The 24498-nt window shown below is 47.0% G+C and overlaps 10 protein-coding genes across 10 annotated transcripts; 4 read left to right on the forward strand and 6 right to left on the reverse strand.

The window, feature by feature from the left end:
* Positions 1-54: 54 nt before the first annotated feature.
* TGAM01_v202018 (hypothetical protein) lies at positions 55-2159 on the forward strand (the record flags this gene model as incomplete). Its single annotated transcript, XM_018800249.1, has 3 exons — positions 55-559; positions 616-986; positions 1041-2159. The coding sequence occupies 3 exons, from the start codon at positions 55-57 to the stop codon at positions 2157-2159; spliced, it is 1995 nt and encodes a 664-aa protein (XP_018666391.1).
* Positions 2160-4640: 2481 nt separating this feature from the next.
* On the forward strand, positions 4641-5631 carry TGAM01_v202019 (hypothetical protein; the record flags this gene model as incomplete). The annotated part of the gene is made up of 2 exons (XM_018800250.1): positions 4641-4674; positions 4733-5631. The coding sequence occupies 2 exons, from the start codon at positions 4641-4643 to the stop codon at positions 5629-5631; spliced, it is 933 nt and encodes a 310-aa protein (XP_018666392.1).
* A 379-nt stretch (positions 5632-6010) lies between these two features.
* Positions 6011-6897, reverse strand: TGAM01_v202020 (hypothetical protein; the record flags this gene model as incomplete). The annotated part of the gene is made up of 2 exons (XM_018800251.1): positions 6011-6401; positions 6464-6897. The coding sequence occupies 2 exons, from the start codon at positions 6895-6897 to the stop codon at positions 6011-6013; spliced, it is 825 nt and encodes a 274-aa protein (XP_018666393.1).
* Positions 6898-7861: 964 nt separating this feature from the next.
* TGAM01_v202021 (hypothetical protein) lies at positions 7862-9138 on the forward strand (the record flags this gene model as incomplete). Its single annotated transcript, XM_018800252.1, has 2 exons — positions 7862-8475; positions 8580-9138. 2 exons carry the CDS (start codon positions 7862-7864, stop codon positions 9136-9138), a joined length of 1173 nt encoding a protein of 390 aa, XP_018666394.1.
* Positions 9139-9497: 359 nt separating this feature from the next.
* TGAM01_v202022 (ribonuclease Trv) lies at positions 9498-10786 on the reverse strand (the record flags this gene model as incomplete). Its single annotated transcript, XM_018800253.1, has 2 exons — positions 9498-10500; positions 10566-10786. 2 exons carry the CDS (start codon positions 10784-10786, stop codon positions 9498-9500), a joined length of 1224 nt encoding a protein of 407 aa, XP_018666395.1.
* Positions 10787-13238: 2452 nt separating this feature from the next.
* TGAM01_v202023 (WW domain-containing oxidoreductase) lies at positions 13239-14386 on the reverse strand (the record flags this gene model as incomplete). Its single annotated transcript, XM_018800254.1, has 4 exons — positions 13239-13381; positions 13443-13556; positions 13611-13797; positions 13850-14386. The coding sequence occupies 4 exons, from the start codon at positions 14384-14386 to the stop codon at positions 13239-13241; spliced, it is 981 nt and encodes a 326-aa protein (XP_018666396.1).
* A 541-nt stretch (positions 14387-14927) lies between these two features.
* On the reverse strand, positions 14928-15791 carry TGAM01_v202024 (hypothetical protein; the record flags this gene model as incomplete). The annotated part of the gene is made up of 1 exon (XM_018800255.1): positions 14928-15791. One exon carries the CDS (start codon positions 15789-15791, stop codon positions 14928-14930), a length of 864 nt encoding a protein of 287 aa, XP_018666397.1.
* A 1028-nt stretch (positions 15792-16819) lies between these two features.
* Positions 16820-18665, reverse strand: TGAM01_v202025 (hypothetical protein; the record flags this gene model as incomplete). The annotated part of the gene is made up of 4 exons (XM_018800256.1): positions 16820-16974; positions 17072-18157; positions 18217-18396; positions 18452-18665. The coding sequence occupies 4 exons, from the start codon at positions 18663-18665 to the stop codon at positions 16820-16822; spliced, it is 1635 nt and encodes a 544-aa protein (XP_018666398.1).
* A 670-nt stretch (positions 18666-19335) lies between these two features.
* TGAM01_v202026 (beta-glucosidase K) lies at positions 19336-21940 on the forward strand (the record flags this gene model as incomplete). Its single annotated transcript, XM_018800257.1, has 3 exons — positions 19336-19402; positions 19455-21474; positions 21535-21940. 3 exons carry the CDS (start codon positions 19336-19338, stop codon positions 21938-21940), a joined length of 2493 nt encoding a protein of 830 aa, XP_018666399.1.
* Positions 21941-22146: 206 nt separating this feature from the next.
* On the reverse strand, positions 22147-24360 carry TGAM01_v202027 (hypothetical protein; the record flags this gene model as incomplete). Its single annotated transcript, XM_018800258.2, has 6 exons — positions 22147-22951; positions 23005-23047; positions 23112-23239; positions 23306-23696; positions 23786-24084; positions 24152-24360. 6 exons carry the CDS (start codon positions 24358-24360, stop codon positions 22147-22149), a joined length of 1875 nt encoding a protein of 624 aa, XP_018666400.2.
* Between the last annotated feature and the right edge of the window lie 138 nt (positions 24361-24498).

The following is a 24498-nucleotide window of genomic DNA, read 5'->3' on the forward strand; positions in this document are numbered from 1 at the left end:
CAGAAGCTTCAACTACATTGTCTTCTGCCAAGTTTTCCATCAACAGCCGCCACAATGCCGTTTATTCCTCAAGAGCCTGCCGAGGCTGAGTTGCAGCCTGAGTCTGTGAAGAGAGTTGTTGTTGATCTAGATTCGAAGAAACCTGAGGCTCGAGAGAAAATGAACATGTTGCTCAAACAGTCGGATCCGAAGAACCGACCGCGCGAGTTGTCTGACGAACCACCGCCACCCAAGACTATAGAGGACAAGGTTGCTGCAGCGGCTGTTGTGCTGAATCGCTATCGTATTGAATACAAGAACGACTGGGATATACCTCAGTCAATTATAACTTCTAAAGAACTCATCAAGGGATTCATTGACCGCAATGAGTCGATTGAGCTTATTCTACCAGCATTCCCTTTCAAGTCTTCCAACAAGTCGACAAAGGTCCTCGGTTCTCTTCCAGATGAAGCAGAACGTGTCTCATTGCTGCACCTAAATGGCCTTTGCGAGTCCGTCAAGGAAGCAACCGAAAACGACTGTCATCTTACAATTATATCTGACGGCATAGCGTACAATGGTATGATGCATCACTATATTCATCAATCAAACAGACACTGGCTAACCATGTCATAGATCTCTTGGATGTATCTGACAGCGAAGTGTGGACATATGGCCAGACTTTACGCTCAATGGCCCACGAATTGGGATGCAGCAACATACGATTCTCACGCATGTATCAGCTATTGGGGTCAGAATACAGCCATCTTAGCACATTGACAGAGGAGCAATATCTTGAAATGGTTCCTGAATTTCGAAAAGGTCTCGAAAGCAACCTCCCTGACGGATACAATGTCTCCGAAGAAATCTCAAAGAACGCAGATGTGAACGCTACATATTGCGGGTACAAGAAATTTTTGGAAACCGAACGAGACATCAAGCTTGGCCGCTCAAGGGCTGATAAAGAGAATGCTGATCTTGCCAAACGGATGTTGAATCGCGGTAAAGTAAGTCACAGTTCGACTGGATGAGCCATGGAGTTCAAAGCTAACCTTTTCCAGGCTTTTGCTGAAGCTATCAAAAAGAGATTTCCAGTCTCTGTCCGTTTATCGATTCATCCATCTACCGATGTTAATAAAATCTCCATTGCGCTGCTTCCTCAGGATAATGAGGTGCCCATGACTCCCTGGCACGGTGCCGTGGTACGCAAGGTTGACGGCACTATTACTATGATGCATGCCCATAAAGTCCAGGCTGTGTCCCATGAGCTTGTGTACCAGAATGGCCGCCCCATGTACTTCAGAGAGCGATCTGATCTGTTCTCATGGAATGGAAAGGATGTGGACTTTGAGTATCTCTATCCAACGGGCCTAATCGTCCGACCGCGAGACATCGGATCTGCCAAGAACGCGCTCTGCACGGTCGACATGCAAAAGGTCCGCAAATTGTCTGAATTATGCTCCCCGGTTTGCCTTCGCGGCTTCACCGATACCACAGACCGTCGGGCTTTCACTGCCAAAGCGTATGATCTCGGCGAGGTTTTGCCTTGGGAGTTTGGCGTGATCCAGGAAGTCAAAGATAAGGGGGGAAAGCCAGATCGCACCACTAACAGCGTCCAATCCAGAGAGGCCATGCCTATGCATTTCGATGGCGTTTTCAAGCTGAAGACTATCATAGATGAGGAGACAGGCGAGGAGAAGCAGGTTTCTGACGCTCCGCTGTTTCAGTACTTTGTTTGCCAGGAAGCTGCGCCTGCAGGTGATGGCTACACGCTCTTTGCCTCTTCTAATCGGTTCGTGAACTACTTGCCACAGTCTTACAACATCAAGAAACTATCCAAGATTCGCTGGAGCAGTCACAGCCACGGTTACTTCCAGATTGACTTGACAAACACGCGTCTGATTGAGCCGCACCCCTCGCTGGGAACGCCATGCGTACGCTGGCTCCAGCCGTGGCCTCGGTGGAAGACGGCTTACAACTCCCATGACGTTAGCATTGATAACGGGTCGCAGAATCTTGTTTCTCTGATTGACTCCATTCTGTTTGATCGTCGCGTTTGCCTTTACTTCACTTGGGAAAAGGGCGACATTGTGGTATCTGACAACTATTCGACGCTGCACACGCGTACTGCATTCAAAGGAGATTGTGACCGTGAGCTGTGGCGTATTCACATTGGATAAAGTTGATTACAGCGTTGGAAATTTGCATGTATTTGGTCTCTTATGTTTAGAAGTGCCTTTGTTAATTAGTCGTTAACAACATGAAGACTGTTCAAGGAAATTAGAATATACAAATTATATCACTGAATCATGAGCTTGACTGTCTCCTCTTCAAAAGCTTAAATTGGTAATAACAATGTGAGCTCATGGAGAAAGATCAATAGATGGTCATATTGATCTGGAGCAACGAGAGCCCTTAGTGTCTCTCCAGCGCTAAAACTCTGCCCAGTTGTTGAGTGGAGCGCTCTCACAACTTCCTTTTACGCTTCCAGCGGAACGGTCATAGTGGACACAATCAATTGAGTTCTTTGAACAAACTATGCTTGTAGGACAAGAGCTTTGATTAACAAAGCAATTCATTGATAGAAGCTGATACATTTTAGCTCTTTTAAACTACGAAACAAAATTCTCATGTAAATTACACTTATGTGACAAAAGTCTGCGCCACTAGTAACCCCGCGCTACAAGATATCCCACACCACCTAACCTACATAATAACTTTAAACGCAAATAACATAATAAATTTAATAGAAAAATGTAATCTCTTTATATTATTAAAAAGCCCTGCTTTTAAAGATTAATATTATATATAATATCCCTAGGCTGCGCGCACTGCCGTAAGGCGGCAGGGCATTAACTCTATAAGTATATCTATTAATTCCTAGTCTATTAGGTCCTAAGCCTCCTTTATCTTTTACTTTAATAACGCAATGTCTATATAGTTATGCCTTAAATCTTAGAGCTTTAGGCAGATCTATAATAGCTTTTTCTTTAAGGCACTTTAAATATACTTAATAGAATTAAAATTTAGGCTGTAAAGCAGCTAATTAATATACTTAATACTATATAATTAAAGCTATTCCAGTATGCTATTAAAATTATAAATTCTTATATTATCCTACTAAAATAAATATATGCTATTATATATAAGAAGAAGGCCCTTTAATAATATATTTTAATAGCTTTATAAAGAGTATCCTTGCCTTAGGGCGTTAAGATTGCATTCTATAATAACTAAGGGGGTGCGACTACCTCTTTAAATGCCTCCCCAGACTATAAGGGAAATCTATACCTTCCCATAAATTATAACATTAACTATTTCCCTATTAAACCTCTCGCTAGGCGCCCGGAATACCTATCCTTATCTATTATTAGGTTTATTTTACACTATAGCTTTATTTAAGAAAAGTACTTATTGCGTATATTAGCCTTAACTACTAGTCTAACTTTAAATGCTTATACCTTAACTAATTCTTACTCTTTTCCTTCCTAATTGCAATAAAATTATAGCCTAGCTTTTACTATTTCTTTTATTATCTTAATCCGCTGGGCAGACTTTTATTTACGCTTATATTTACGCTATAAAGCGCGACGGATTATCCTAGGGTTTACACAACTGTTTACCGCGCCGCAGAGCACTAGCCATATTATTTTATAATCTCTTTTTAATAAAATAGTAATATATTAAATCTCTGCCTCTATAAGCTTCCTCAGCCGCCCTAAATAAGGCTTCCTTTACACAGTGCTATCTTCCAGCCAGCGCTAATAAATTACCCATACAGTTAAGCGCGTTATGTAAAAATCAGCCGCAACGCGTAGGTACAAGTCACCGCGTAATACCGCCTCGCACATAGCTCCTCTCTGCTCTAAATTAAATTCCCTATTTCTTTAACAATTAGCGCTTATTTTAATACTAAAAGCACACGTTTCTAATATCTTATTATTATGCAATTGCTGTTTAAAGATTGGGTGTTATTTTTAGTAGTTTATTATTGTGTACTAGTGGGGTCTCTAGTAGCGCAGACTTTTGTCACCTAAGTGTACTCACTCATAAAGGCGGCTAGCAAATAACGCTTGGATACATGTACTGAGTTGCATGTGCCCCTGTAATATGATTAGGAAACATGTTCTTAAGCGTTGCAGGATATACAGTCGCAAACTGCATGCAGTAGATTGTAGCATAAGAATGAGTAAATACTATTACTAAAGCACCACAATGACGTCTAGGGACCTAGTCGGGCTACAGAAGCATTTACTGACGCTTCAGCTTATAGAAGCTTTTCTGTAGTAGACGCGAGTGCAGCTTGTCAACTTTCTAGACTCCGCTAATAGGCGGTGACCCTAAGAATCGCTGGCTCAATCAAGCTGCTTGGCAAAAATTTGAGTCAACTGTAAATCGTCAAATCACGACCAGGCTACACACGACGATGATTCCAAATACAGCATACATTCAAAGTAACGGAAACTGCTCAAAACTAACAGTCGTAGCTATTTATACTCCATGTGTTCCTGATCTTGTCTCATATCCAACTGATTTCTTTGCTTTACAGTTCTATACAATTTTTGAGCTTCCACATTACCCAAGGCACCTCGAACGAATCACATCAAGACAACCCGCCCTTTCCAGCTTCATCGAGTTATTTGTAAAAGGCAAATTCCGACATGAGGATAAACGTTAAAACATATTTGCTAGCGTGTATGTTCATGTTTTCTTCAATGTGTGTAGCTCTAGCTAACGATTCATGTTGTATTAGGTCTGGCATTGGGAGGAGCATATGCCCGCAGCACGAATACTGCTTCAATTGCAAACGAGCGCATCCACGGCCACGAAAGCTTCGTCGACAACGATGGCGTGAGGATTCACTACAGGTCTTACGGCTCTGGACCTCTCCTGATTCTGCAGCACGGCTTCCCGGACAGAGAGACCACCTGGAACACCTTTCAGATCCAAGAATTCGCAAAGAAATACACCGTTGTGACTCCCACCTTGCGCGGATATCCGCCCAGCGATGTCCCACCGGAAAAAGAAGATTATGCTGCTGCCGCCTATGTTTCCGACATGTTGGCGGTGATTAAAGCAACTGGCAAAGGCTCGGCTGTCATTGTGGGACACGATGTTGGAGGCGTCGTCGTGCAAAAGTTTGCTTTGGCGCATTCGGATATGCTCAAGGGCCTAGTCATGGTTAACACGCCAATCATCCCAGTTTTCCTCCCGTTGATTGAGTTTGACAGCTACCAGCAACAGCTATCGGAATACACAATACCATATTACGCATACCAGCCAGGTCAGCCGAAGAATGTTTCCACAATAGTCCAGCACATCTTGAACGAGACATACCGCGGCGAGATTGCAGGATACGTGCAGGAGTCCCCTCTCTACGGAATGCTTGACTTTTACAACGAAAACTTTCCTGCGCCTCCGTATGGACAAAACCTCAGTACTGAGGGTTTGGCTCAAACAGTCCCCAGCGCTATTATCTGGGGCGAACTCGACCCTTATTTTAGTCCAGCGATGCTCAATGGCCTCGAGGCTTGGTTTGACTTTGGAATCAGATTAGTCACGATTCCAGGCGCCGGGCACTGGTCCTTTAGAGACAAGCCTGCTCGGTTCAATATTGAGCTAAAGTCTTTTCTCGATTTCCTTGATTACTAGGGCTTGAAGCCATATCATAGATGGCGATATCACCTGTACAGATACTATTCTGTAGGGAATTTGGCCATTTGCTTCTAAAGAGCTTCCTCGTCCGGCGCCACTTTGAGAATGTTTGGGAAGATGGATGCAATAGCTGATTTTCGGGTTTGTATATAAAGGAAAATGGATGAGTGGATTAATCCGTGCGTATCTGACTTTCTAGTCCAGATGGGTATATCTATCTCTAATCGCTAAAATACCTACTACTTAGGGTCACGTTGGTAAATTGATGAATGAGATGCATGGCTGGTCCAATCGTACCACTCCCCAAGCAAGGCACACACACACAAAGAAAAAGGAGGAAAAAGGGGAATAAACGTCCCAAGCAGAGTTACTTTCTTTAGTCGTACTCTGCCGTGCATATGCTTCCGGAATGCCGCACCCAAGGATGCTTTACTGCAGTCTGCCGTGCTGGAGTAAAATCACAACGATGCTCAATGTCGATATACTCAGCGATTTCAGGTGTTTGCTTTTCCTTCAGGACCTCAGCAATATTTTCGCACACGCTGATGCTTTTTGACAAAGCGGCTTGCCGTATTTTCCATGGCAGTATAATCTTTTGGAGTATGTCCCATACGGCAGGGTCTGTTTCCTCCCGAACGTCCAGCCCATGGCCGAATGATATGAGCTTGGACTCGACTTGACGTAGCTCTAAAAAGATGGCTCGTCGGGTATTTGCAATCGTCTTTTCCACTTCGTGAGCTTTAGCCATGTCGGTGTTGTCTGGGTTACTAGAAGCACTTTAGTTTACCTATTGTAGCAAGGCTCCGTATGGGGTATGGGATCAACTTACAACTGCATGACTTTAGCCATAGGGTCGAGGCGCATCTTCCATATATGCAGTTTGGCCGTGGCGTCAGAAATTGCGACGAGGTCGTCCTGGATATCATCATTCTCCCAAGCCGAAGGCTGAATGTTGTCACTGAGTTCGACAAAGAGTTCATCGCAGACTATTTTGTAGTCTTGAAGTATCTGGCGGCATTCTTGCAGCATCTGCTGTTGGTTCTTGGTGACGCGACTCAATGAGCCATCAAGGTTCGTACGCAGCGCTTCTAGAATTTCCCTGAGCGCACCAAGTTCTGCGTATAGTTGGTTGAGGGGCTCACGTCTGTCTCCCAGGGCGCCAACAAGGCTGTACAGCTGCTTGCTGCTCGGCGCAGCGCCAGCAGCCGCAGCAGCAACGCTCTTATTCAGGATCATCAGGTCTATGGCGTCCATGGCGTCCATGGCGGGCAAGGCGTCCATGGGTGGATGAGAAGCTGAGATTTAGCACCAGAGTAGCGATGGCGAAGATCTAAGACGAGTCTCTTGAACCAAGTTTGAAGCAAGTTGCGTTTGCCCGACGAACTTTGGACGGCCAGGCTCTTGTGACAGAATTCGGCCTCAAGCCACGCGAAGCATATGCGTGAAGATGCTAACCAAAGAAAATCGCGTTGCAGCTTATCTTTTACCAATGGGACAAAATGCTAACAACGAATGGCAACTACCTGTAGTTACAGGCAAGCCTCTAACAGCCTAGGTACTTTTATAATGTTAGATAGAACTTCTTTTTAGCCGGTGTTCTTACTACTTCTTTGTATGCAGAATGACATGGATTTTTATAGGGAGGAAAATGGCCGCTAACAGCGGGAAAAGGAATCGCGTTGGAAGCAAGAAGCAAGACATAAGCTGCCTGCCTGCCTCGGTGTCTGTGTTCAGGCTACTGAGTGAAGAGCAAATTTAAGCGCTCCTGCCCATGTTCGTAATGCAATATTCTGACTGCGATTTAAACTAGCTGGCTGTTCAAGACCAGCGGCTCTGTTCAAACTGGGCGGCTTAGTTCAAACCAATCTGATCTGTTGATAATGTTCACACTACATGTAGGCGGCTTGTTCAACATGCGCGGTTTCAGACTATCCTGTGAAGCAATTCTCAATTCACTGATGACGTAAACTATGCTGTTTTGTTCAAATTGAGTTGCCTCAATTGGCCCAGCTTCATTCACCACTATGAACGCTTTGAGTGTGCATCACGAATTTAGTCATGCAAGACGAGCAGAAATCCAAGTCGTGATACATAAGTAGCACCGGAAGGATCACGCTCTTCCCAGCCATAAAAACCATAAATAGGGGCGTCAATGACCAACGTTTTGATTAGGATCTTCACCAATTCTTTGTTCCCAAAATCCGAAACGACTGATAGAGCATCAGTCATGAACATCACAACGCAACTCGCCATTGAATGGCAGAACCCCAGTAACATCCTCGCGCTGCTGTTCATAATTGGCGGCGACATTGTCCAGCATGCCATCGCTCAACTTTTTGGAGTCTACATTCAGCCCTTTCGAAACTCGCCCCGACTGTACCTAACGCCCGTTGCATTCTCATTTGGCTGGGTCAGTTACGCCTTCATGTCATTGGCGTCGGTGCTGGGCGATAAACCGCTTATGCCACCAGAGCCTGACTGCCCTTCCAGAGTCATCAACTGCTCCTCTGGATATGGCCGGACCAACCGCTCCTGGGTACTGGGGCGGATTCTCCGAGACCATGAGCTGGCGGTGGAGGAGAATTCTAGCCCAGAATTTGCAAACTTGAGTGCTGCCGGGAAGAGGGTGTCTCTTCGCATAGACATATTTCAGATTCAGGAGAGTGAGACGCCTCAGATTGACCGAGTCTGGATCCTCGGATGGCTGACCATCGTCGCCCAGCTCGTGATATCCGCTGCACCATGGGTCCGACACGGCGACTGGGGCGTCTTCCTTGTCACTGCCAGTGGTACGATGTTTGCGCTCATGACGGGGAGCCTGCGGCAGTGGAATCTCGAGAAGTGGGCCGGCCGTCGGCTGAAAAAGCCCGGTAGCACGGTGGACAAGGTCAAGACAGTTTGCTTGACGCGCGGTAACGGCCACCGGCACGCCATGGTCGTTGCAGCAACGGCACCGCCTGGGATCTGGAGTCGTTGGCGACGGCCTCGTCCGCGTCACTGGCCGAGACACCCTGGTTGCTGGGTGTCCTCGCTGTGCTCTGGGGCTGCCTGCTTATTACCGTCTCTGGGCTACAGCAGAATGCATGGTTCCTTGTGCTCATAGGCGGCATTGGCATGGTGCAGAACATCTACGCCAGCGTCGCGAGGAGACCAGCCAGCGCCTTTAATATGGGCATCAAACCATACGCACCGCTGCCAACCATTGTCGGTCTGGGGTTCGAACAGCCATGCGATGATGAGAATTCTGATGAAGATTTAGGCGATACGACTGGACATTGGCGACAGCCGCTGGACTATGAAGAAACCTCTGGAGTCCGTGGCGCTATTCGAGAGTTGGAAAAGGCTTTTCCCAAGGCCGGAGTTGCCCTGATGCAAGAATTCTTTCCTGCACTTGTGAAGTATGAGCCAGAGAGATACCGGACTAATGCTGAGAAGAAGTTTTGGAAGAAGGCGTTCCGCCGGTTTGGCATGCCTGTACTGTCGAATCATGTTATGAACGAATGAACTTTCATTTACTCTATCAACAATTTGCGAATATTCAAGCTTACTTGTTGTTGGAATGCAGTCTTTTTCCTGCCTGCTACAATGTGGGCCGCAATGCTCTAAGGCTCAAGCTATGTATTTCATTTATTAGCAATTATTGTTATTTGTCAGGGCCTATGCGGCATTTTGCTTTTCACCAATACAATGCTCTGTGTACCCTATGTCATATGTTCTATTTGAACAATTCACTGTTCCAACACATGTGTGCCTTTAGCTCAGCACTGCGTTCTATGTGACTGCCCATCATCCGGCCACGCGGTCAATTCTTTTTGCTGCCAAATTTTATGTACACGGATTATTTAACAAGCCCATCTGGACCTCTATTGAGGATTCCACGCAATTGCCAGAGAAACAGCCTTAGTGCTCGTGAAAACTGTGCCCTGAGCTTGTCCACTTGGAGATGCGGCAGCATAAAACTTGGCCGATCCCTGGTAAGTCAGGTGCGTGCCATCGTAGGCAAAGCCGCTGGCAGTAGAGACTGAGCTGCCGCAACTCAAAGAAGAGTCACTCAGGATAGCACACTTTCCTTTGCTGGAGCTGAGTGAAAAGGTAGAGCCGTCGGAATTTGGCGTGGCAGTGTAAGTAGCCGGAGTACCGCCAGCGCGATACCATGCTCCACTGCTGATCAAGAAACCATCGCCAGTCGTGCTGGAGGTATCGACAGACAGGACTCCTTTACCCGACAGAACTCCTCCCGGTGGAGGGGTGGATCCCGCGCCGGAGCTCTTAGTGCTTGACGCTGTCTTGGAAGTTGTCTTCAAAGTCGTCGTAGGCGCACTGCTACCAGATTTCGGCAGATATTTGATGCCCGTCTTGGGACAAGTGGAAGCAGAGCCAACGGGGTCAACGGGAGTAAATGTGCCACTTTGAACAGACCCGCGGACGTTGAACTGATACCAGAGCTCATTCAGCTCGCCATTGTCGCAGTTGATGACGACGTTGTGGCCGTGGTGCGCAGTGAGAGCAGCCTGGATGGCCGCCAAAGTATATGTGGCGGTTTTCGAAGGCACGATTCCAGCCGCAGAAAGCCAGTCGTACGAGGGAAGACTTTGGAACAAGCTCACGGTTCGCGTGAAGAAGTCGCCAACTTCTTGCGTTGGCTGATAGTTGGTGTAGCAATCCGGATCAAGGGTGCTGATACATGTGGCGTGCTTGCCAAACTCGTGCTCCCAAAAGCTCTCGTCGTTGCCCGAAATATCCTTCCAGTATGTCTGCATAAACGAGAGCGTAGAAGGCGCTGATTTTGCCAGAATTGCCGAAATGTTGGTATACGCTCTTGATGCGTCGCAATTCTGCTGAAAGGTTCCATCGCAATTATCTGGCCTATCTAGACGGTTAGTGAGGAAGCAAACGGGGCGCATCAATTGTTGCTAAACAGGGCATCTTACCAAAGGCCGTGGACAGTCCATGAGTTGCTGGGACCCGTGGATGGATTGGTGTCCCAGAATTGCGTCTGAAGAAGCTGGCCACCCGGATAGTTGAAGCAGCAAGTATTGCTGACGGCGGTGGTGTTTTGGCAACTCAGCGGCAAATTAGATGCGCATGTTACTGAGGCTGCCACCGCAGATCCGGCCCAGGCCGCTCCAAAGACGAGATGCCGCAACGCCATTTTTGACTCAGAATAGATGTGAGTTTGCCAAAGAAGCAGTTGTGCTCAACGAGAGATATTTATCAACATCAGCATAAACATACCCCTCTTATATCTCGAAGAGCTGAAACGCTTTCTAAGACAGCACCTACTATTCAAAGCCGATAGCTGCATTCACACACCGACGACCTGCCAAGAGTTCAGCAGCCTTCTCCACACGTTGGCAATCGAGCTTCCGCATACAGGCTAGCCAGAACAATGCAGACGGAATTTTAAGCCGCTCTGTTTTCCCTATCTGCTGGTGTAGGTCTTTGATTCGGGATTCTTTCGCCTTAAGCGCTTACTATTTTAAGCAAACCATTCAACGCACGTGGCTCATTGGCCGGAGGTGGCTGCAGTTGATTAAAAAGTACCTGATAACGTCCGGAACAGTCGCCCAAAGGAGCATCTCGAAGGGTAGCTGTATTGTAGAGCTAGAGCGTTATAGTAAAGTGTGAAATACTGTCAACGAAACAGAAATGAGGCATTTTGCGTGCGCGATGCTTTTATGCGATTCTCTGTGAGCGTTATGAGGCTAATTGCGTTTGTAGTTATTCGATGCGAAATCGCTGTATTCTCATCTTGAAAGTGCTTCAACTTTTTAATCTTATTTATAAGCTTGATCTACAGGTATCTACATGGTGCATACTATTTTAGATCAAAAGTCATTTGCATGGGATAGGAGCAGTATTTTCACCGTCGAGCTAGATGCGCATCGTGACCTTGGCTCATCGCCTGAATTGTCAAAGAGCTATTACAGGTGTTCAAGTCTACAAACAAAATCGCAAAGCGCAATGTGTTAAGAAAGAAATAAACTTGCTCTTCATTTGAAGCATTGCTCTTTCATCGTTGGCTACATTTTGTGCCTATTATTGAAGGTAAGTCCTAAGGGCTGGAGTCAAAAGCCCTAGTACACTCCTAGCACTGAGTTTTGGAAGTTGGTAGCGGTATCTTTTAGATGCCTACCTAATGTGCATTTGGGCTCTCAATATAGCGTGGTACAATGTCTTCAAAAGCGGACTAGTCACTCTTCCAACCTATTTTCTTATAGGTACTTGGGAATTCTTTTTCTTGAAGATACATTTTTTCGTGATCAGGGACATCCATGGCCAATAAGCCACTGTAGCTTTACTCGGCTTGGGTTCCGCTCTTCTGGCGTGGCCTAAAATCCATGATATCCGCTCAAAAGCGTTCAACGTAGTGAACGAAGCTGCTACACCAATCATGAACAACCCAGTTGAACAAAGCAGCCCAGTATGGGTCATCAGCAGATTGAGCATGGTCAGCAGGATATTTTGAACAAAGCCACCCCTTTGGAACAGCCAGCTATTCTGATTGCAGCTGGCCTGTTCTAACAAAGTGAACAAATTTGTTTGAATTTGCTTCTAGATCGGTAGTTTGAACGTAGAAACATAAGGTAGGTAAGCAGGCAGGCAGGCAAATTACCTCTTGATGTCCTCGCGTTTTCTTTTCCCGCGGTAAGTAGCCACTTTCTATGAGTAAATCTATATTACTTTGTAGCTACAAATTAAGGCTTTCTCTTCTACCAAGTGTACGAATATCCATTACAGCATTATATCGAAACAGGCTACTTGAACCAAAGAACAATGTTAAAAGGCAGCACAGAGCTTTGGTGGAGCGTTGTGAAATAGCTAGAATAACTCTATAATACAGTAAAAAAAAAAAAAAAGCTAATACCTCCACAAATTTACTTTGTAGCTTTGATCAGTAATTGAATGCAACTTTCAACACGTGACGCAAAATTGGTGACTTGGGTAGAGAAAGTGTGTGAATGGCTACAGGAGGGCCTTAACAAAGGATGAGAGAGATAGAGTCATTCAAGTTCTGCGATGGCCTGGTGGATCCAATTAAATCCAGCAAAGAGAGCTTCCCTTAAAAAGCATAACTCTTCTCTTCGAGAATACTACGACAGTGCCAAATTGCTGCTGAGGTCCTGGGCAACAACCCAGCACCAGGAATCGCGGGGAATACCGCGATTGAAAATCATTCTAATTTCATCCCAGCAGGGCAAAATAGAGCAGAGTCTCGTTGGATAAGGGAACTCAAACCATGAACACGGCAGGGTTTGACCAAAGAGTCTTCTAATTGAAGCTATTTACCACCGTTTTTGCCTTGCCTTGAGAGTGATACGATTGACCCAGCCATGTGTCGCACCGTTCAATTTACGTTATTTCAACGCCTTTACCGACTACGGACATCTAGACCAGAAACTAGATAAACAAACAGAACTGGTCCAATCATATCTTTCAATTCATGATTGATTAGTGTGGAGTCCAGACCTCTATAGTCTGAATTTGTATTTTTGAAGCTATAAAACTTTTGCCACTTTTTCCTCGGAGCTATCTTGACCAAAGTCATCGCTATTCCTTTGATTCAAGACGTGCATGGCCAATAAGCTATTTTCGCTTCACAATTAGTATTGAAACTCCTGACCAACGAGCTTTTCGCTTAGTTTCCAGAGACGATCAGCTTCTATACTGCTTGTAGCCCATGGCTTAACGGTGTTTGTATACGGATCCGCGACATGTGAATCTTCCAAGTATGCGCCGTTTTGCTCTGATAACCATCGTTAGTAGCTACTCAGGAATACACGGAGCAACATAAAGAATACAAATACCTTTTAGACTCGGTTCGAAAGCCGCATAAATGTGAGTGGCCACGCCTCTTTCCGGCGACTTCCATTTGAGATCGGCCCATCCCTCAGCATTTCCAAGCGACTTATCGACCGCAGCTACATAAATCATTAGATGCGGTAGACGCAATTAGTCACTAGACAGAAACTTACCCAGCTCGCCCAATTCGACTGAAAAGTCGAGATGTGCGCCTAAACTCGTGCTTATCACGCCTGGATGAAGGCTGAAAGCTGTTAATCCGTGTTTAGATCCCAGCTTCTCCGCTAAAGATATCGCCATCAGGATGTTTGCTGTTTTTGATTGGCCATATGCGCGCCATCTGTTGTATGTTTCGCCATTCTAGAAAGCACAGGTCAGCTATTATTCTATGATAGCTTAAGCATATACGAACACGAAAATTATAATCGGCCCATCGGATAGGACTGAGACGGTGGCCATCGCTGGAAACATTGACGACACGGGGAGATTTCGAAGCCAAGAGCTTTCCCATAATAAGATTTGTGAATAAAAAGTGTCCCAAATGATTGCTTGCAAACTGGGTCTCGTATCCATCGACTGTTAGGGAGAAATCGGTCGCCATTAGTCCGGCATTATTTACAACGACGTCAATGGCAGGAGTGTGTTGCCACGAGTTGACAGTGGCGGCTGCCTCTCGAACAGCGGCTAAGGAACTGAGATTAAGCTGAAGAGTATAGACTTTTATCTCGGGATATGCTGCTTGAATTGCGCTGGCGGTTCTTTGTGTTCTTTCTTCATTGCGACCGGCGAGAATTAGTGTTGCAGGTTGAGCTTTGGCGATTGTCTCAACAAAGAAACCTCCCAAGGTACCGGGAGAGACGCCGGTGGTAAGAATGGCCTTTCCCTTGATCTCTCCAGAAAGATCCTTCAAGAGACCGTCGCCTGTAGTGTCGGTATTGTATGCACGCATTTTAATAGCAAAGATTCACAGTATAACAGTAAGTTTGTAGAGTTAATTAGACAGCAAGGAATTAAACTTCTTGTATTTTATATCAAGGCCTTTTTTTGTTGACCTTCATAGTTGATGCAACATCGCATCACTGTTTACGGAGATAGTGTGAGCTATGCCAAGAAACAGCCACTGTGCAATGGCTCCTAACGCCGATAAAATCCCGGTGTTAGGTCATGAATAAAGTCCGGTTGGCACGCACATGGTGACAATCAATTTGTCTGCAGAAGTTTTGCGCATGGCGCAACAACATACTGAAGTAGAATTATATAGTAGAGACAGTTTTCTACGAATATGCGCCCAAAGTAACAAGCGCCATTTCAGCTGGCAGTTGGACAATAACGCAAATGGAAAGGCTAGTGTGTTTATATGGTGCTGACGTCTAATCAAAATTTACAACTAACTAAAGAAGAAAAGAAGAATTCTAATTAAAGCCAAGGATGAATATAAGCCGATATAGCTTATACATAGCATATGAGAATCTGGTCAAGTGCCCAAACTGCTACACAAAAGGACTGGAATCGACGCCAGTAAGTGCAGTTCGAAATAGATTCTTCTCCAGAATCTCTTGCTTGCGACCGATAAGTTGCTCACAATCCCAGTTGACCCAGGCAAAACGCCCAGCCAAGAAGCTAGCCTCATCAGAAGCCAGCCACGCAGTGAAGTCGCCAGTCAGTGCAGCGTCAGTAATAGCCAATGTCTCGATTATACCAGCTTTATGGCCCATATCGGTTTCTACGGCGCCGGGATGGACGGAAATGAAGCGAGCAACGTCCTGCGGAACGTCCTGGGAAGCAACTTCAAGCCAGCGAGCAAGAGCAGCTTTGCTGGAGGCGTAAGCGCTGAGGGAAGGCATGTCGAACGAGTAAGCGGCGATTGTGTTGAGAGTAATGACGACTCCAGGACCAGTCTTGGGAGCCTTGAGTTGTCGATGTTTGAGGTAAGTCTGAGTTACAAGGATAGTGCCAAAGACATTGATTGTATAGCCAGACCACCACTCGTCGAGATCGGCATCTTGGAACTTTTCTGGAACGGGCATGTATCCAGCGTTATTGACGAGAACGTCAGGAGAGACCTCGAGGCTCTCAAACAGCCTTTTGACATCATCTTTGGATGAGATGTCGGCGGCGATGGCCGTGAAGCGTGTAAGAGGAAACTCTGCAGTGAGCTTCTCAGCGCTGGCCTTGATTCGAGTCTCGTTACGGCCCACGATGATGATATGAGAAGACTTTCGGGCAGCAAACGATCGACACATGTTGATACCCATGCCATGGCCGCCTCCGGTGATTAAGATGGTCTTGCCGCTATAGTTGAGTCGCTCGAGGGCGGCTGTCAGAGCAGCGTAGGGGGTAAAGTGAAGTTCCATTTTGTTGCGAATGCTTGAGGTTGTTGGGATATGGTTGAAATTGTTGGTACAAAGGTATTTTATGATCCAATGGTGATCTATTACATGTGTTATTCGTTGATTACGAGACTATATATATATACGTTCATCGAAACTGCTGCCTCTTGGGCAATCTCGGTCCTAGGGACGCTTATCAAGCGCTTTACCTGGCCTACAATTCCGACGTCGCCCTTGTCGAGAGAGAGTCATTGACTACTTCTAAAGCTAGAGAAATTTATCTATTCAGCAAAGTATTCCTCCAACTCCCTGGTCCCTATCGTGGAATAAAGCTCAAGAGAAAATGATCATGTAATGCACTACCATTTCCGCACGCTATTACTTAACACGGTTATATAAGCAGTGTCGGAATTACAGCCAGACTTGATAAGCTGTCCTAAATCTACATTTACACACGATTCTCATAATTTCAATCTCCTTGGCATCTTGTAACTCCTCTTTATGCCCCGTAAAGAGACTAAAAGAGGGATTTCTCAAGAAGCATTTTGTAAGAGAAGCAGGCTCATGGAAACTTTTCGCGACTCTAGAAAGGATCTGCCGAGATAGGCTTGTGGCTCGGATTTACAATTATAAGGCTGAGGACATGCCACTGGGCACCATGTACACAGAAAGAGCTGTTCTGTATTCAGCAGCGGAAGCTATAGCGTTCTAGAATTATTGCCCGAATAGGTTGTTGCAAGTTTTTGCGATCGGCAGGTTATAGCGGGGCGGCTATTATTACAAGGTCGGCCTTGGAGTTTGCTGCTGTTGGGTTACTTTTTGCGAGAACAGTGGTGATTCAAAGCGTTGCGAAACCGCAACTGTCTCTCAAGAAACAAAGTTACAGACTGACACTTTGAGCAATGTCAACTTATCAATTGCTTATTAATAAGTCGACCATCATTTCATGAAACGTCATTTTATTAAATTAATCATTACAAACTTTGAACGCAAATCGTTGGAACCGCTCAGCATCTTAGTAATCTTCTACTGCAAGATACTCAATTCTCTCCTCATACTTTGACACTGTGTGTAGCCACATCGCTTGAAGCCTTTTCAACTTGCTGCACCTCGCCAACCTCGACGGCTTTTGCGCCCATATTCTCATGATGTACGGCTTTCTCAACCGCCATGACTGCCTGGTCGGCCAGGTTTTTATCCTCGAACACTAAACAAGGAATATTAGTAAACGGAAAGTCTTTAAAAAAACTCAAGTATGTTATGGAATAGCAAAGCAGCTTGTGTGGGAGAGAGGCGTGACTTACAAAAGGTGAGTTCTTCTAAAGTTCGACCAGCTGTCTCAGGGAAGAGGAACCAGACAAAGGCAATCTCAAAAGCCAACCAGCAGCAATAGACAATCAGCCACCTCCAGCTGATATTTTGCAGGCCAATCGGGTTCACAAAAGTGGCGAAGAATCCAGCCAGTCGTCCAAACAGCTGGAACACTGAAATTCCCTTAGATCGCTCGATGTATGGCCACAACTCAACCATGTACGTATACGTGAGCGCGTTGTATCCGATGTTATAACAAGGCTGGTACGCAAAGATGAAGAAGATGGTGGCTGCACCTGCAGCTTTGTTGGTGAGGCCAAGATCACTGGCCTTGATGCTCTGCTGCATTGTCACAGTCCAGCAGATGTAGACAATGAGCAAGCTAATTGTGCACGTAAGGTACATTGTTCGGCGGTTGAAACGGTTGACGAGCAGAGAGACGGTGACACCGGCGACCAATGACCAGCAGGCTATGGCCACGTTGATCTTCTGCTTAAAGACAGAGTCTGTCTGCCCAATCATTGCTAGGAGATCACCCAGATAATATGAGATGAGAGTGTTGCCGGACCACTGAGTGAACAAGCCAAGAAACGACGAAATCAGCGTTCGTCGCCTCATACCTGCTGTCTCGAAGAGAGAGAGCCAGCTCTTCTTGGATGACTCAACCTCAAGCTCAATGGTGGCCTCAATCTGTGCCATCTCTGCATGGACAAACTCAGAGTCGCGGTCGCCCTCGGCGTGATACTTGATCAGAATTTCATTGGCCTCTTCGTTGCGGCCTTTTGTAACAAGCCATCGGGGGCTTTCGGGCAAGAGGAAGACGAATGTGATCTGCAGAATGGACGGGACCATCTGTAGCAAAGAAGGTATACGCCATCCCCAATTGCTGGGAATGCTGTTCGTACCGAACGTGATGCCAGCTGCAACAATCTGACCGATGAAATATGAAACGTTGAACAAGGAGGTAAGGATTGCTCGCTCTTTCGGGTAGCTGAGTTCACCAATCAAGGACGAGCCGGAGACGATGCAGGTCGGAATTCCAAAGCCGAGGATGATTCGAGCGACGATATACATGGCAACTAATCACAAGTATTATTAGATAAGACGCATATGCCAAGTGATATCAAAGTCAACGTACCGTGCTGAGAAAATCCTTGGATTAGTGCTCCTATGATCATGATGACTGAGCCGCCCACGATGGACCACCGTCTACCGAATTTGTCGTTGACCATTGGGATAAAAGGAAGAGATAGAATCGCTCCAAGAGAGTACGCTGCTGCAATGATACCCTTGAGGGATCCTTGCGGGTTATCAAAGTCTTCACATCGGTCAGCAGGCGTATCCTACCGGATGAAGGGGGAAGGGGCTCATACAAGTTACCCACGAAGGGACAATTTGAAGAGCGTTGATCATCTGGGAATCAAAGCCAGACGTAAGTTCAATTCCCATACATGCCGGGAAGAGGATGAGGTAGAGATATCTCAGGTTTGGCTTCCTGTACCACCCAACCTTGTCCTCATTCGCAATGATGGTCACGACGGGCTCTGAAGCCCCCGTCTCCTTGGTATCAGGCTTGAGGAAACCCATGGTGCCTGTTTGTGCTATAATGAACGGGTTGATTGACCGAACTGATGACCTGGAAGATTTTCAAGAGAATTCATGCTCCCTTTTATCTAAAGTCTGGTTCTGGACAACCGCCACGAAAGTGAGCCCATGACCAATTTCTGGCAAAATATCGAACAATCCACCAGTCATGACTTTGCCAAGACGAGCTAGCTTAGTGCCAGTTGCGCCAAGGGTTTGGTCGCTCGCTAGTTGTTTTCTTCCCCTCAAAATCGCGGAGTAAGTCTGGGGTACTCGTCGGGGAGACTCCCCGCGACTATTTGAAGGCTGATGGCGAGACTTTAAGCTCGTAACCCCACAATCAGCTTAAAGTCGGTAAGCTTTTGGGTTGCATTTCTCCGTACATGACCGTTAATTGGGTTTCTCCATGTGGTAATTTCCATCTGGTTAGTTTGCATTGGGGCGATACTGGGCCGCCCCTCCATGGGGAGCGTCCGCGGTTCCCAGTTTAAACGTGGTGTATTAAACTGGATACCCAAAATGTCCCGAACGTAATAAGCATTTATAAAACTGTAATTTTCTCTCTTCTCTAGTTGTCTTTTTCCTCTTCGGCTTGGGTACTTTTATCTTCCGTGGTTCATAGACAAGGAACAGCATTTATCTTACGATGGGCGAGTGGCAACCAGAGGCCAAAATGAAGTTTGACGTAGAGACTGTCCTCTCTCAACTAACACAAAATGAGAAAATCGCGCTTCTGTCCGGTAAATTTCTTGAGTACCGACCTAGCGAATCCTGTTGCTAATTTGGGAATAGGCATTGACTTCTGGCACACATATCCCATCCCCAAGCACAATGTGCCATCCATACGCTTTACTGATGGCCCGAATGGCATCCGCGGCACAAAATTCTTTGCCGGAGTGCCTGCTGCTTGCTTACCGTGTGGAACAGCTCTGGCAGCCACTTGGGACAAGCCACTGTTGAAGAGAGCCGGAAAGCTCTTGGGAGATGAATGCATCGCCAAAGGCGCTCACTGCTGGCTTGGGCCTACCATCAACACGCCCAGATCACCGCTGGGTGGACGCGGCTTTGAGTCGTTTTCGGAAGACCCTTATCTTTCTGGTATTCTTGCTGCTTCTATGATTCTTGGTTGCGAGAGTACAGGTGTCACCTCTTGTGTGAAGCACTTTGTAGGCAACGACCAAGAACATGAGAGACGAGCGGTAGACTGTCTCATTACTCCACGGGCTCTACGAGAAGTATATCTGCGGCCGTTCCAAATCGTGGCCCGGGATGCCAAGCCAGGCGCCATGATGACCTCCTACAACAAGGTTAACGGCGGCCATGTCGCCGATAGCGAAGAAATGCTTCAAGGAATCATCCGATCGGAGTGGAAGTGGGATCCGCTCATCGTAAGCGATTGGTACGGAACTTATACGACCATTGATGCCATACAGGCCGGTCTTGACCTCGAGATGCCCGGTGTCTCCAGATATCGTGGCAAATACGTCGAATCTGCTCTACAGGCACGTCGACTCAAGATGTCCACCATTGATGAGAGGGCTCGAAGGGTGTTAAAGTTCGCCCAAAAGGCCGGCGAGCTCAAAGTCTCCGAGGTGGAGAGAGGACGCGACTTTGCAGAAGACCGCGCTTTGAATCGCCAAGTTTGCAGTAGCAGTATTGTTCTTCTCAAAAACGATGACTCTCTGTTGCCTCTGCCTAAAACAGCGGGCAAAATAGCCCTCATTGGTTCCCATGTGCGGCTACCCGCCATCTCTGGAGGGGGCAGTGCCTCATTATTGCCCTATTACTCGGTTTCTCTATATGATGCCGTCGTAGAAGCCCTGCCAAACGCCTCCATCACTCACGAAGTGGGTGCCTACGCACACCAAATGCTTCCCGTCATCGAAGCAATGATACACAACGCAATAATCAAGTTCTACAACGACCCTATCACTCTCGTCGATAGACAGCTTCTCGGTACAGAGAAAGTTTCTTCAACCTCTTTCCAGCTCATGGACTACAACGCCATCCCAACACTAAACCGGGGCATGTTCTGGGGCACATTACTCGGAGACTTTATTCCAACCGCAACCGGCACATGGGACTTTGGCCTTAGCGTTTTCGGCACCGCAGATCTGTATATCGACGATGAACTTCTCATTGACAACACCACACACCAGACCCGGGGAACGGCTTTTTTTGGCAAGGGAACCACGGAGAAGATTGGATCCAAGGAACTAATAGGCGGCAAAACATACAAGCTGCGTCTTGAATTTGGAAATGCCAACACCACCAAGATGGAAACCACTGGCATGGTCAACTTTGGAGGCGGAGCCGTTCATCTCGGTGCTTGTTTGAGGGGAGATGCTCAGGAAATGATTGCTCGAGCCGTCCAGGCAGCATCAGAAGCAGACTACACCATCATCTGCACGGGACTGAGTGGCGAGTGGGAGTCTGAAGGCTTTGACCGCCCACACATGGACCTACCGCCTGGCGTTGACGATATGATCTCGCAAGTTCTCGACGCTGCGCCCAACACAGTGGTTGTCAACCAATCGGGAACTCCAGTCACCATGTCCTGGGCACACAAAGCGAGAGCCATCATCCAGGCGTGGTATGGCGGCAATGAGAATGGCCATGGAATCTCTGATGTGATTTTCGGTGCTGTCAGCCCTTCTGGGAAGTTGCCTCTCTCGTGGCCAGTTGACGTGAAGCACAATCCGGCATATCTCAACTATGCCAGTGTTGGTGGTCGAGTTTTGTATGGAGAAGATGTGTTTGTTGGGTACAAGTTTTACGAGAAGACGGGGAGGGAGGTGTTGTTTCCTTTTGGGTAAGATTCAAGGCTGCTATTGTTACTTGGTTCGTTACTAACTCAAATTCTCTGACACAGACATGGACTTTCTTATGCGACTTTCGAGCTTTCAGATTCTACAGTCAAGACAGATCCTGAGGTGCTCCGACCAGGCCGTTCCAGTGTAGCGGTAGTAAAGATCAAAAACACCAGCAAGGTCGCCGGCGCCCAAGTTCTCCAGCTATACATCTCAGCTCCTGACTCACCAACACACCGGCCAACAAAAGAATTGCACGGATTCGAAAAGGTATTCCTCGAAGCAGGCGAAGAGAAGGAGGTGCGGATTTCCATGGACCAGTATGCTACCAGCTTCTGGGACGAGATTGAGAGCATGTGGAAGAGTGAAAAGGGGACATATGACGTTTTGATTGGGACGTCGAGCCAGGAGATTCTGGGCAGGGGGAAGTTGGTTGTGCCCGAGACTCGATTCTGGCTTGGATTATAGGTATAACTATAGATTGTAGGAACGATTTTTGCAGGATGAAGGGCATGAATCTAGAAATTTAATTAGAGATACACTGATAGAAAACAGGATGTTATAATAGATGATTTTATTACATATTTTGCCTTGAAGTTTACTTTCAAGAAGTTGACTCTCACTATCGAGAGCTGCTTCGAAAACTCCACTGCTCCTGTACCCGAGTTCTACCCTTATGCAAAAGACGGCTCTGACTGTTCCATTAACCAGTCCAACAACGTGCCCAGCTCTCTAATACCACCTCCTTGATCGCTCCATATATGCAGCCTCTCTTGGACAAGCCCCACGCACTCTCTCCACAGTAGCGGCACAACAAGATGCGCCGCAGACTCAATACCAGCCTGTCTACCGCGATAAGCTGCAATAAGACACAGAGCATGGTTGAAGCGCACACGACAAGCCCCCCACGATCCAGGATGGCGGAAGAATGGATTTTCAGTCTGGATGCGGTATATACTGAGTCTTAACCCTAATGAAGCGTGAGCTCCAAAGGTTTCGGCCTGAGATCGAGTCAGCCGCATGCCGCCGTGAAGGCACATGTACAGGTACGCGCGGCAGAGAAGCTCTCGAACTTCAGCGTACCGCTCACGCATCAACTTGACCAGTTCAGGCTCGTCTGGCGGTGGCCGTGAGTCGGGCGGGATGTTGAACTGCAGCGCTGAAGGCAGACAGTCCAGCCACTGTTGCAACTGGCCTTCGAGCTTCTGGAGAGTGTCGGCGAGCTGAGAGGCGGTATGTGAGTCGACAGTTGGTGATAGCATGACGGCAGCGCTGCGGGTGCGATTGAGAAGGCGGCGCAGAGATATCTCGGCGAGGTAGTAGTAATAAGACCGCTCGGTGGACTGGATGATGGACGCCTCTTGGTGGGGATCCATGGGGCTGAAGCTCTCAATTGTTGGAAAGGTAGGGAGGGAGTAGGGGAATGATGATTCTTGTAATGTGCAAGAAGGAAGGCCGTTGAGTTCGTGCCGCACCTCGCTAAGAAGATGTCGTTAGCATTATGTGAATCACCAGTATCAAGGGGACCTTACCATTCAGACTTTAGACACGTCCAATATAATCGTTGTTCAAGGCCTGGGTAGGTTTGGATTCATCAGTAAGCTATTTCAATACCGTGCAGATTCATATCATGACATACTCTCTTCTTGTCTTGGTCGCTGAGTTTTACCATCAGAGTGTTTGAGATTGTACGCTTCCCACATCATGGACGCGGTGCGAAACATTTTCCACCCAGGGATGGGCTCAATGTTATACTGATACCACATCCTGCAACAATCAGCACAAGACCACTCATGTGTGCACAATAATGATAAAGATGGCAATGATACTTACCCAAAGAGACAAAAACACACCACGCCCAGTAATGAATCATCCAGATACGCCGTCGACATTCGTTTCTGCGCCATGGTTATGTACATGAGTGACTCTCTCATACGATGGTCGGGGATAGCCATTGTCACACGCTGCCTTGGAAGAAGATCCAGTTCCTCGTCGGCTTCTACCGTTCGTCGCTCATCGTCTGGATAATTGCCCCATATTGATGCCAGCGCGAACACTAATAGTACGAGGCATGAAGTGGCGGACCAGCCAAACCCGTTTTCCAACACATATTTGATGTGAGCGTCTAGCTGATCTGCATCGACTATTGGGTTTTTGCCTTGGATCTTGGTCATGTAAATGTCTCGCAGTTCAAACATGCGTTCTGGAGACGGATTCGACGCTTCTTTTGACGCGTCAACACAATTTTCCTTTCATACATGTTCATTCTTTGTGTAAGGGAATTCTTGCTCAAGATATAAGTATTGCACCTACCAAGTTGAGACGGCTTTGCTTTTTCCGTATACTCCGACGAAGGAAACGTTCCGACTGGCTTCTCCTGTGGAAAGACAGACCAGTTGAGGATCATGTCTGAGCCGGTGATTGGCGTCCATGGAGTGTCTTTCCGCGACAGCGTCTCCAGGTTGTCTCCATCCATATCTAATTGGCGCAGTAGCTGCATGTGGTCGTCGGGGGGCGGCTGGAGAGCATTCCTACCGCCCTCTGTTAAACTAGACAAGAGGCGCCCCTGCTCTTCAACAGCCGTCAGGATTTTCTTGCCCCATGTCTCGAATCTAGAGACAGCATAATTAGTGTCTCATAAACTTCTCATCCTTTAGAAGCTTCACTAATATGTCTCACATTGAAAAGGGATCCTTGTCCGGATAGTGACAGGGCACGCCGCGTTCCGCACATTTCGCACACGTCGGCCGCCCAGAATCGCACCGCGTCTTGCTGACCCGGCAAGCATCGCAGGCCGCCAAGATCCTCGTGTGTGAAGGGAGATGCGTAGAGCGCTTCCGCTTCTTGCTATTAATAGAATTCTCGTCTGTCGGCTCCATATCGATCATCCACAAAATTGGGCGGGTACGCACGCTACCGAGGCCTGCAGTTGATAGTGGAAGCTGGACGATAGGTAGGCTTTTGTGCGCCCTGCTTAGTTGGTTCGTAGATTGCAACGCCCACATGGAAGAAAATGTAACCTTCTT

Source organism: Trichoderma gamsii, assembly GCF_001481775.2.
Source record: "Trichoderma gamsii strain T6085 chromosome Unknown Scaffold_5.2, whole genome shotgun sequence".
Taxonomy (NCBI): domain Eukaryota; kingdom Fungi; phylum Ascomycota; class Sordariomycetes; order Hypocreales; family Hypocreaceae; genus Trichoderma; species Trichoderma gamsii.